This window comes from Plecotus auritus (genome assembly GCF_963455305.1).
Source record: "Plecotus auritus genome assembly, chromosome: 9".
Lineage (NCBI taxonomy): Eukaryota > Metazoa > Chordata > Mammalia > Chiroptera > Vespertilionidae > Plecotus > Plecotus auritus.
This window is the reverse complement of record NC_137783.1, coordinates 81,567,758-81,580,149: the sequence shown is the minus strand read 5'-3', so window position 1 is coordinate 81,580,149 and position 12,392 is coordinate 81,567,758. Positions and strand designations below refer to the sequence as shown.

The window sequence follows — 12,392 nt, the reverse complement described above, 5'->3', positions numbered from 1 at the left end:
TTTCATTATTATAGATAGCCAAGATCTGGAAACAGCCCAAGTGCCCATCAGTAGATGAGCGCATAAAAAATCTATGGGAGTGGGGTGGGGGGGGGGCAATGGTAAGATATGTACACATATAATACCTTAATAAAAAATTTGAAAAAAAAAAATCTATGGGACATTTACAAAATGAAATACTACGCAGCTATATAAAAGAAGGAACTCTTACCCTTTGCAACAGCATGGATGAACTTGGAGAGTATTATGCAATGTGAAATAAGCCAGTCAGAGAAAGATAAATACCATATAATTTCACTAATATGTGGAATCTAATGAAAAAATAAACTTATGAATAAAATAAAACCAGAACCATGGATACATGGAACAGACTGGCCTGAGGGGAGGGGAATGGGGTAACTGGATAAAGGAGGTGAAAGGATTAGCTAAAGAGCATGTATCAATACCCCCTGGATATGGATAATAGTGTGGTGAAGGCCATGGGTGGGAAAGGCGGGGTGGGAGGATGTGCACAAAAGGCAGGGAAAATGGGAGACATCTACAATAATGTCAGCATTAAATTTTTTTTAACAAAGAATACAACCTGTGGTGTTGAATTTTAGTAAGATACCAGCGTTTGCTTTAATATATGCAGAAATATATAGTATTTGTATATGTGGTTTGGTGTGTCTGTATTTGTGTAGTTTTATCTGCTATGAGGGCCTAGTTGCCATAATACACTAGTAGTTAATTACAGGCACAGCTAGCACCCAGATCCTTACTTCTCGAATTTCTGGAAACTGGGAAGTCTAACATCTAGGTGCCCCTGATTTCCTTTCTGGTGAGGACTGCCTTCCTGGCGTATAGGAAGGCCACCTTCTTGATGTGTCCGCACATGAATCTTGGGGAATCTTCAAGTCTATAGCAGTCATTCAGCCATTAATTATTAATTATTAGCTACTAGAAATAAAGCAAGGTATAATGAAAATTTACTAGTAGTATTAAGTAATTCCCCTAATTTCTCAGGCTTTAATTTAAGATAGAAGAACAAATTTAAAATCTGAACATTCAGGAGGGGAAAAAGGAATTATGTATTGACCATTATCCTAGTTATGTTACATGTATGCTCAATCTTCACAACAAAAGATTCTATGAATTAAGAATTAATATGTTAATTTTTATATATAAAAGCCTTAGAGAATTAAGGTGATTTGTCACACTTCTAGTAAGTGTTTAACTTGAAACTGGAACTGTCTGCTCTAAAAATTCTGATTCCTATTTTATTACATAATCTCTGTTCTTTAGTGGTAGTAGAAAATGGCGGGGGGGGGGGGGGACGCTGAGTTTATAAAATAATCCAAGTGAAAATACGAAGGCACTGATCATTGCAAAGGATGAAGGATATCTCTTACGCTCAATTTTTTGCTTTGTTCTTTGGCAGGGCCACATGGCTTGCAAGGTAGAAAGTAGTGGGTCCTTCTTTCTAAAGTTATGGCTGGATCCTTAACTCCCAGCTGAAACTGTTTTTATGCCTTGGGGCTATATTACCTAACGAAACAATCAGTGTCTTGGTTCAAACAGACAAGGTTCTTTACACTTAGAAGATTTTTTGCATCCCCTAATTTGAGTGATTATTTTCATTTTAGATGACCTGCTCTTTATACTTTCTTCATCAGCTACTCTGCAATCCAGATATTTTATTAATTTTTATATAGCAAAATGTTTAATGGTGGGAAATATTGGTCATATTACACGGTTTTGGTAATGCTTGATCTTTTCCTTTTCAGTCCTTATTTGGAAAAAACTTGACAACAATTTTGAATGAATATGTAGCTATGAAAACAAAAGGTAAGTATTCTCATTCAAGAATTTTTTTGCTTTGTTTTACACGGTACTTACCTGTTTTAATTACAAATACTTTTTAAAGGATAGTAACACCTTATAAAAACCATAAGAAAACTTGTCTCAGTCACAATGAGATAAATTTTACTGGGAAATGCGTAATTAATAGTTTGTGTTTATATTGAGTGGTAAATAAATTACAAATCTGTCAGCATATGTAATAAAAAAATAATTTTTTAAAAAGCTATAGAATAAAACTCTACTCTGGGTATCTACTGTGGTGAATATGCTATGTTTTATAAAATTTCAAACTAATATTTTGATTTTAAGTTTGTAGTGTAAATCTGGACACAGGAACCAGCCATAAAATTCTGGCTTTTATTGATCAGAATCTAAAAGAATCTTTCCTAAATTAATGTTTTAGGCAGAAAGTTAAAGTTATTTATTTTATTCTCTAATATTTATTATTTCTCTTACAACATTAACAAAAGAATTGGCAATAAAAAGTTCATTAGCATAAAATAACATATCAAAAGAAAATAAAGTTAACATTTATTGAGTATTGTCTGTATGCAGCATTGTGCCTAGGTGCTTTCTAACGTTTTATTTTAGTCCTTAAAATAACTCAGAGCCCAGCCTGCATGGCTCAGTGACTGAGCATTGACCTATGAACTAGGATAGTGGTCGGCAAACAGGCTCGCAAGCTACATGTGGCTCTTTGGCCCCTTGAGTGTGGCTCTTCGGCCCCTTGAGTGTGGCTCTTCCACAAAATACCATGGCCTGGGCAAGTCTATTTTGAAGAAGTGGCGTTAGAACAAGTTTAAGTCTAAAAAATTTGGCTCTCAAAAGAAATTTCAATCGTTGTACTGTTGATATTTGGCTCTGTTGACTAATGAGTTTGCCGACCACTGAACTAGGAGGCCATGGTTCGATTACTGATCAGGGCGCATGCCTGAGTTGCGAGCTCAACCACCCAGTGGGGGTGTTGAGGAGTCAGCTGATCAATGATACACTCTCATCATGATGTTTCTATCTCTCTCTCTGAAGTCAACAAAAAAAATACATATTTTAAAAGAAAATAAATAATTCAGTAAGAGATATTATTTGTGTCAATCTGTTTTTAAGTATCAGAAATCTGAAGGTTAGGTAAGCCAGATAACTTCCAGGATCACAAAACGAAATTGCAGAAAGTAATAACAGTTCTGGAAATTCAGGGTCTGACTTTCATTTCTAATTCTTCAAGAAGGTTTCTTGATCTTTCTGCCAAAGTTTTCTTTTCCCAAGTTTCTTAACTATCGTATAGGAATATTTAGAATGTAAATGACATCAGAAACAATATGTGATTGTAATACAAGAGTTTATATCCCACTTTTATGTTGAGTAGCTTCCTCTGGTTTGTGTTTTTATAAATATATGGGAAAGATTTTAAACATGAGTTTCCCATCGTGGCTTTAGAGCACATCCTAAAAAAGATGAATTCTCAGGAATTTGCCTGTGATTCCAAGTATAGTAACTGGTTAAGACTTTTTTTAAGGGTTGCTGAGCAATCACAGTGATTTGGGCATGAAAATATTAGATGTTGAAAACTAATTTCCATACTCAGGAATTTGCATAACCTTTATAATTATTTATTATAAATCAAATTATTTTAATTCACTTTCAAATGTCATATGATGTCAGGTAGAACAGAGATTTAAAAATAGTTTGTCCTTATCACATGATCTCACTTATAATGTGGAATCAAGTCAACAAAATAAACTGACGAATAAAATAGAACCAGAGGCATGGAAACATGGAACAGACTGACACCTTTCAGAGGGAAGAGGGGAGGTGGGCCAGAAAGAGATTAACTTATATGCATATATGCATTGCCCAGGGACACAGACAATAAGGAGGTAACGGCCTGGGAGCAAAAGGAGGACATCTGTAATTCTCTCAACAATAAAGATTAAAAAAATAGTTGTCTTTAATTCAAAGAAGATATAAAATTAATAATCTAAATTAAGTTTCAAAGATTTCACAAATGTCCATTTTCACTCATATTGCATCTGATATTCAGTGGCTTAAGAAAAAAGAAAGCCATCTTGTTATAGCTTCAGTTCCCAGTATAATGTCAACAGCTGAAATAAAAGTTTACGTTTTCTTTATTCATTTTCTCTGTATAGTCAAATTAAATGATATATTTTTTCCAACTGGGTTTTTTAAAGAAACTTTTCCTCTTTTGATTTAGAAACATCAAATCACGTCCCAGCAATTATGTCATCTCTGTGGAAGAAGTTAGACCATACACTTTCTCAGATCAGGTAATGAAAATCTCATTATGAAAAGCTTATCAGAGTGTATATAATTGAAACGGAATTTTTGGACTAGAACCTGGATTCTTTGTCCGCCAGAGTCAAAGAATGAATCCACGGACAGAGAGTAGTATAACAAAGGTGGGGATTTATTGAAGAACAAGTACAGACTCCCACATGGAGAGAGGGAAAGAGTCCCACAGAATGGACTCCCATGGGGGGAGGGGGGAAAGGTCCCACTGAGTACTTTTTCCCTGTGGCTTATAGAGGCTGCAGATCCTGGTGCCTTGATATCCCCTCTAATTGGTCACTATTCCCTTAGACTGGTTACTATAGTAACTCCTGAGCTCAAAGGTCAAACCTCACATGGGACATATGAGGTTCTACCCCCTACTTCCTTATTGTTTTCCTATTCCCTTTGGGCTTTCTTCTTCTGGATGAAGGGCTTCCTTCCCTTTATTTTGTAAATATAGACCTTTTGCTGTTCTCAGCTCCCTCATTCTATGGAAATGTATCTGTTGCAGCTTTTCAGCTTTCCTATTCTGTGGAAATACACCTTCTGCTGCTCTGCAGCCCTGTGCTTCCTCCATGATCCCCTTAATTTCCAAAATTTCCTAAAACCTGTCTTTTTCACCCCAAAAAATTCCTGTTTCATAATGATTTTGGGATGCAAACATATATAAGAATCACTGAGTTTTTTAAATCTTCTTCTTAAAACCCACCTGGGGCATTTATATAACATTGATCAAATTTTGAAATTACTCTAGAAGTTATTGCTATTTCTGTGTCTTTGATTGGAATAACTTGAAATAAATTGCATACTTCAATAAAATGCTTAGAAAAGAGGAAATTGAGACTTAGAGAAGTTTAATGAACACTTCCAAGTTCCCATGACAATTTATAGGCAGATCTCTGGTCAGAATACAGATCTGATCCCACTCTGGTGTCAATACAAATCTTCTAATCCCAGTCCCCTGTGAATTCCCTTATACAGTTGCATTTCCATTACATTTGCAGAGAATTGGTTTGTGGTGGTGTATTGTCAATCAGCAAGCTAGATACAAGATGCCTTAATAAGCCAATTAATTAAGAGTCATTTATTGTGCGCAGGTTCAGAGCAGAGTAACTCTGTCAAATTCTGAACAATCAAAGGAAGGAGCATTCCCTTTTTATACCCTTCTAGGTCTTTGTGTAAGTTATTTTTGCAGACAGCTTGTAACCTTGAGTACATATCATATCTATACAGATATCTGGCATCAGTATCAGCCCCTTATGTTAGAGGGCTAGCTTGCAAGGTCAGACAATTAAGTTTATCTTTTCTATTATTCAAGCTCAAACACTAAGTTATATTTTACAGAATAAGATACTATCTAAAAATAACAGAGTTGACCTACAGAATAAGAGACTGTCTAAGAATAACAGAGTAGTTCAAACAGCAGTTTTCCAAAGGAGGGACCACCATGCTTCAGTGGAATCCATTCCCATCCATTTCCCCTTGTAAGGCAACAACTTGAGTAATAGTACTTAGGAAATCTTCTGTTTTGAGAATTTCACATAGTACTAATTACTTCTACCTAGGTCAAGGCCTTGGAATGCCAACCCCATTGGTTTTAATTTTATAAAATCTCTTATTTAACTATTGACTTTAGTATGAAAACTTTAGTTTCTTACCCATTCTCCCAGAGCTACAAGTGAATAGCCCGCTTAAATTCAGCAGGGGCCTCATTTTCCTTCCTCAGTTTAAACTGCTGAACTACTCCAAATGCTTTATATCTAACTGTAACACATCTTATTTGCTAGTCTTACCTTTATTCCCTTTCTTGATTCTTATATTTTCTTCCTTTGCCAGTAATCTTCAAAGATATTCACAATTTAATTAATACCTGTAAATACTTATAAGTTATTGAGGTATTTTATTGACTGGGTGTTACATATGAAGGAAAGGCTCTTTGCCAGGTATTCCCAAGATTGGTTTGTGTAAATAAAAATATATGTTTGATTCAGTAAGTGGCTTTTGTTGGTAGCAACTTACTGACAGAATTCTAGGACAGTGGTACAGTGTCTGATTGTTTAACTCCAAATCATAGTAAAAGGAGAATCAGCTTGTATTCTGAATTTCCTTATGTGTCTGCTTTGATTTTTTTAGCTGTTGGATGAAATAATTTTATAGTCATAAATTTGATAAAAGCAGGGTGTCCTTTGAAATCAGCTTTGGGATTCTGAAGTATTTATGTCTGTAGTCATATGTGAAGTCAGAATTTCTCTAGGAAAGCACCTCTGTAGTTATAAGAAACTAGAGGACCGGTACACAAAATTCATGCATGGGGGGGGGGCGGGTTGTCCCTCAGCCCAGGCTGCGCCCTCTCGCAATCCGGGACCCCTTGGGTAGGTCCCTAGGCCTGGCCGGTGATCAGGGCCTATCAGGAATTTCCCACCCCTGCCACTGCTTACCATCTGTGCGGTGCTGCCCCTCCTCCCCTGCCACTGGTCACCTCCCTCTGCAGGCGACAGACGTGGGGTGCAATTGCATGGCTGGCCTGGGTCTCCCTTTGTGGGGTGATTGATTGCGGGGCCCCCCAGATCGATCGACCCGCAAAGGGAGGCCCCACCCACACGCCACCAGCCAGGTAGCCTGGGCCTCCCTCTGTGGTGCTATCGTGGGGCAATGGTGGGGCCCCCTGACCAATCACATCACACTCGCCTTGGCTGGCCTGCTGCCAGTGCATGTCATAGCATGGTTGTCCAGACAGTTGTTCTGCTATTCGGTCGTTCGGTCGATTTGCATGTTATGCTTTTATTATTATAGATTTTTATAGATAATTGGAAATTGCAAAATTTTATATATATGGCTTTCTTAAATATATTGAGTTCCTAAAGTCAAATTGGACTCTTAATGGAATGTTAAGTCTTTCTAATGCATATTGCATTAGATAGAAACTTGATTAAAATTATTTGTGTTTGAGTGTTTACATGCCACTATTTTTTTTTTTTTGCTAAAACAAATAAGATTTGACTCTCCCCCCCTCCAAAAAAAAATGTGCTTGTCTTTTTTGTCTGAAAAAGATCTATTATTGCCTTTTATTTTATTTTATTTTTTGATCTATTGCTTTTTAACTCATAATTTCCTTCATTTCTGACTGCAGCTAAATCAAGAGAAATTTTGTAATGTCTTAACTGCTTTGTTTTATTTGTTAGGAACATGCAAGGTTCCCCAGGGTTTGCTGCCAATCAGAGAGGTTGGTATTCAAATTTAAATCAAAATAATGTTCAGAATTATTTTAAACTCTGTCAGAAGAACATTTTAATTAATACTGCATGTGTGCTAAGTATATATTTTGTTTAAACTACTGCTTTTCTAAGTATAGTTATTCTCATAATAGGAAATAATATCTTCCTTTATTGTAAAAATATGCATTTTAAACACTTTACTCCCTGTTTTTCTCATTGGCTCTTACATATATTTACATCTTTTCGTTCTCATTTCATAAGTTTGTTTTCTAATTTTTGGAGGTGTTATTAGTATGAATTATAATAGGAGAAATATACTCTTAGATTATAGTTGTAATTTACTCATTTCAGTTTCTTATGACATCTCAAACTTCGTTGATATTTTTAAGGGCTATTTTTCAATAGATCCAATATGTTAAATAGTAGTCTGTGTGTCATGTAGATTTCTTAAAATGTCCACACTAATCTGACATTGAGTCAATTTTTTAAATTCTCCTGTTTCAGCCCGAACGAGAAGTGGAATTGCGGAAATCAAACGGCAGAGGAGGCTTGCATCTCAAGCAGCTCCCGTTAGTTCAGAGCTGCTGACTTTACCATACCTCTCAGGACAGTTTACTACTGCTCCTTTGACAGCTACACAAGTTATTCGGCCAATTAGCCAAACTTCAGTTCCTTTGAGGTCAAATTTTGTAGTGGTTAACCATTCACAATCTCAAGACATTGTTACCAGTAAGTTTAAATTTTATGCTCATAAATTTTGTTGTTAATCAAATTGTGTAAATGACATGATATATTATCATCTCTATACTCATAGTGTAAAATTAATAGCCTCAAAAAAAGGCAAGGAAGACTTTCAATAAATTTGCCATGAAATAGCATGTTGTTAAATCTATGAGGTATTTTAATCTAGGATTCTTATGTCTGTTCTAAAAGGAATACAAATTATATTTCTCCACTGCCTTTTATTTTTGTTTATCCTGGCCTGCCCTTCTGGAATGAGTAGTGTTTTTCAATTCACCTCCATCTCTACATATTGAAAATCCTGTATACTCCTAGCTGAATCATAAAGCTAGTGATAAACTTGGAAGTTATCTGGGTTCATCTTGCTTGTTGTATACTTGAAACTTTGAAACACGTGGTATTAAGGGGCAAAAGCTAGTTAATAACAGAGTTGGGATTAGAATTGAGGTGCCAGCTTTCTGTTTCTAGACCAGTCTTTCTCTTCTGTGCAGCTAAAATTCATTGCCATCTGTTAAATTCTCCCTCATTTCCATCTTTTCTCCAACCTCTTTTATACCTCTGGGTAAAAACACTTAGCGTGTATACACTGTATTATACACTTAGTTTATACCTTTTATAGTTCTCTCATTCTGCCATGCTCTTCTTTTCTTGAAATTATACTCTGTGTTTTATTGCAAAGACCTTAAACCATAGGTACTATATTTTGTTCATCCTAATATTTTCTACAGTGCCTTGTGCATAATAGATACTCAGTATACAAACTGAATTATATATAAAACTAGGAATCTAGCATGCGATTCAAAATCACGCAGCACCGCCCACCCTCGAGTTGCCACTCCGGCCCTGCTTCACTCCCCGGGCCCCGCAGGAGCCATGGCCGCTGCCAGTCCGGCCCTGTCTCCCTCTCCAGCCCTTGAAGCAGCCGCTGCTGATCAGGCCCTCCCCCAGTGCAGGCACGCGGAGGCTCCTGCTGCTCCGCCACCGACACTGCGCACACAACCTCCTTCTGTCCGGTTGACCCATTACGGTGTCCCGGTTAATTGGCATATTTCTCTATTTTATATATATAGATTTTGTAATGCTACTTATTCCATTGATTCAAGTTTATTTTTTTAAATAAATCTTTATTCAGATTATTACAATTGTTTCTCCTTTTTCCCCCCATAGCTCCCCTCCACCCGGTTTCCACTCCACCTTCTGCCCTTACCTCCCCCACACTGTCCTCATCCATAGGTGTATGATTTTTGTCCAGTCTCTTCCTGAACCCCCCATACCCCTTTCCCCCTGAGAATTATCAGTCCACTCCCTTTCTATGCCCCTGATTCTATTATATTCACCAGACTATTCTGTTCCTCAGGTTTTAATTCACTTGATTTTTAGGTTCACTTGTTGATAGATATGTATTTGTTGTTCATAATTTTTATCTTTACTTTTTTTCTCTTCCTCCTCTTCTTTAAGAATACCCTTCAGCATTTCATGTAATCCTGGTTTGGTGGTGATGAACTCCTTTAGCTTTTTCTTATCTGTGAAGCTCTTTATCTGCCCTTCAATTCTGAATGATAGCTTTGCTGGGTAGAGTAATCTTGGTTGTAGGTTCTTGCTATTCATCACTTTGAATATTTCTTGCCACTCCCTTCTGGCCTGCATAGTTTCTGTTGAGAAATCAGCTGACAATCGTATGGGTGCTCCCTTGTAGGTAACTAACTGTTTTTCTCTTGCTGCTTTTAATATTCTCTCTTTGTCTTTTGCTCTTGGCATTTTAATTATGATGTGTCTTGGTGTGGTCCTCTTTGGATTCCTCTTGTTTGGGGTTCTGTGCGCTTCCTGGACTTGTAAGTCTATTTATTTCACCAGGTGGGGGAAGTTTTCGGTCATTATTTCTTCAAATAGGTTTTCAGTATCTGCTCTCTCTCTTCTTCTGGCACCCCCATAATTCTGATGTTGGTATGCTTGAAGTTGTCCCAGAGTCTTCTTACACTATCTTCAACTTTTTGGATTTTTTTTTTTGCTTTTTGCTTTTTCAGTTGAGTGGTTTTTGCTTCCTTGTATTTCAATTCTTTGACTTGATTCTTGTGTTCCTCTAGTCTGTTGTTGGGTCTCTGTATATTTTTTATTTCAGTCAGTGTATGTTTAATTTCTAGTTGGTTCTTTTTCATATCTTTGAGGGTCTCGTTATATTTATCGGCCTTTTCTAGGATATTCTTGAAAAGCCTTATAACCATGGTTTTGAATTCTATATCCAGTCATTTGTTTTCCTCCATTTCTTTCGTTTGTGATCTGTTTCTTTGACGCCGCATTTTCACTGCTTCCCTGAGTTAGTAGGGTAGATTTGTGTGCTAGGTTTCCTATATGGCCCAGTGGGTCGGCCTCCCCAGTTAACCTGAGGTGGACACTCTTGGTGCACCCCTTTGTGGACTGTGTGTACAGCCTTGTTGTAGTTAAGTCTTGATTGTTGTTGGTATCACTGGGAGGAATTGACCTCCAGGCCAGTTGTCTGTAAGGATCAGCTATGTCTGTGCTGGGAGAAGTTCGGTGCTGGAGACAGCCTTATAGGATTAGACTTGCCAAATTGCAATAGCCTCTGTGCTCAGCTTGGCTGGGGTGGAGTCTCAGGGCGGAGCAGACAGTCTTGGCTTCCAGTCAGCCTTGCCCTTGCGCACGCGCGTGCACCTTCAGACCTCTGCCTTCCTGGCTCTCGAGTCTCCGCCCGAGAGTCCAGATCCCCCCACAAGAGCGTGGGTCCCCAGGGGCTTGCCTGGAACTGGGGTTCAGTGCAGTCAGAATTGGGGCTCAGTGCAGTCAGGAGCTTCTGACTCCCTTCCACTAGGGAAAGCCTGTGGCAACCTGCGCAGCCTTTGTGCACACTGGCATGTGCGCGCCTCCTGACCTTTGTCTTCCCCGGCTCCCGAGTCTCCGCCCAAGAGTCCAGATTCCCCCCTAAGAGCGTGGGTCCCCAGGGGCTCGCCTGGAACTGGGGTTCAGTGCAGTCAGAACTGGGGTTCAGTGCAGTCAGGAGCTTCTGACTCCCTTCTGCTAGGGAAAGCCTGTGGCAACCTCTGCAGCCTTTGTGCGCACTGGCACACGCGCGCCTTCAGACCTCTGCCTTCCTTGGCTCCCGAGTCTCCGCCCGAGAGTCCAGATTCCCCCCCGTAAGAGCATGGGTCCCCAGGGGCTCGCCTGGAACTGGGATTCAGTGCAGTCAGTACTGGGGTTCAGTGCAGTCAGGAGCTCCCGACTCCCTTCTGCCAGTGAAAGCCTGTGGTAACCTCTGCAGCCTTTGTGCACACTGGCACGCCGGGGCTTCCCTGGGTCTCCCCCGGGTCTCTGAGTCTCCGGGTGCCTTTCTCTCTACCTGACAGACCAGACTCCCCCTGTATGAGCCTGGGTCTACGGGGTTTCGCCCGGGACTGGGGTTCAGTGCAGTCAGAACTGGGGTTCAGTGCGGTCGGGGGCTTCCTTCCCCCTTCCGCCAGAGAAAGTCAGCCAGGCTCTCAGCCGCCCTTCCTCTCTGCGAGTACAAAGACCCTTTGCCGTACCTCCAATTCTCTGTGAGCTTTTCTCTTTCCTTCTAGTTGTAGAATTTTCACTCAGCCAGCTTTCCTGTGGTTCTGGATGGTATCCGTTCTGTCTTTTAGTTGTAGTTTTGAAATTGTTGTGCGAGGCAGCAGTTTAGGTGCTTACCTATGCCGCCATCTTGGTTTCTCCTGATTCAAGTTTAGAAAACTAATTTATTTCTTTTTTGTTTTCTTGAAATACAGCTGGAGAGGCTTTAAATATCATTCCTGGTTCTCAGGAGAAGAAAACTCATGCCAATTTAATGTCTCCTGGTAGACGCAAAAGGTAAATGCTTTTTGAAAGGACAAGTTTACATTAGAAATAAAATAACAAGATTGGATTAAGTTCTTGGAACTATTTACTGTTATATCTATTTCAAAACATTTATTTCACATTGTAACCTCTCTGAAATCATGTGACATCCTATCTAATAAAAACCTAATATGCTAAGTGTCCGGTCATCCAGTGACTGGTCAACTGTTCAACCAATCAAAGCGTAATATGCTAATGATATGCTAAGGCCGCTCAACCGCTCACTATGACGTGCACTGACCACCAGCGGGCAGACGCTCCTACCGGTAGGTTAGCTTGCTACTGGGTCCGGCCAATCAGGACTGAGCAAGATGGGCCGGACATGCCATGGAGTCCTCCCGCGGTCCCTCCCCAGCTAGCCAACCTCCCACGTCCCTCCCTGGCCCTAATCGGCCCCAATCAGGACTGGGCAAGACAAGGCCAGACACGCCCTGTATTCCT

The 12,392-nt window shown here is 39.4% G+C and overlaps 1 protein-coding gene across 2 annotated transcripts in view; it reads left to right on the top strand.

The window, feature by feature from the left end:
- Positions 1–12,392, top strand: part of NPAT (nuclear protein, coactivator of histone transcription) — a 77,251-nt gene that overhangs the window by 41,985 nt on the left and 22,874 nt on the right. For both annotated transcript variants that reach the window (XM_080687032.1, XM_080687031.1), the window contains exons 3-7: positions 1,767–1,827; positions 4,052–4,124; positions 7,311–7,351; positions 7,848–8,072; positions 11,843–11,924. In XM_080687032.1, coding sequence (XP_080543158.1) covers positions 1,767–1,827; positions 4,052–4,124; positions 7,311–7,351; positions 7,848–8,072; positions 11,843–11,924 — 482 coding nt within the window. The remainder of the gene's footprint in view (positions 1–1,766; positions 1,828–4,051; positions 4,125–7,310; positions 7,352–7,847; positions 8,073–11,842; positions 11,925–12,392) is intronic.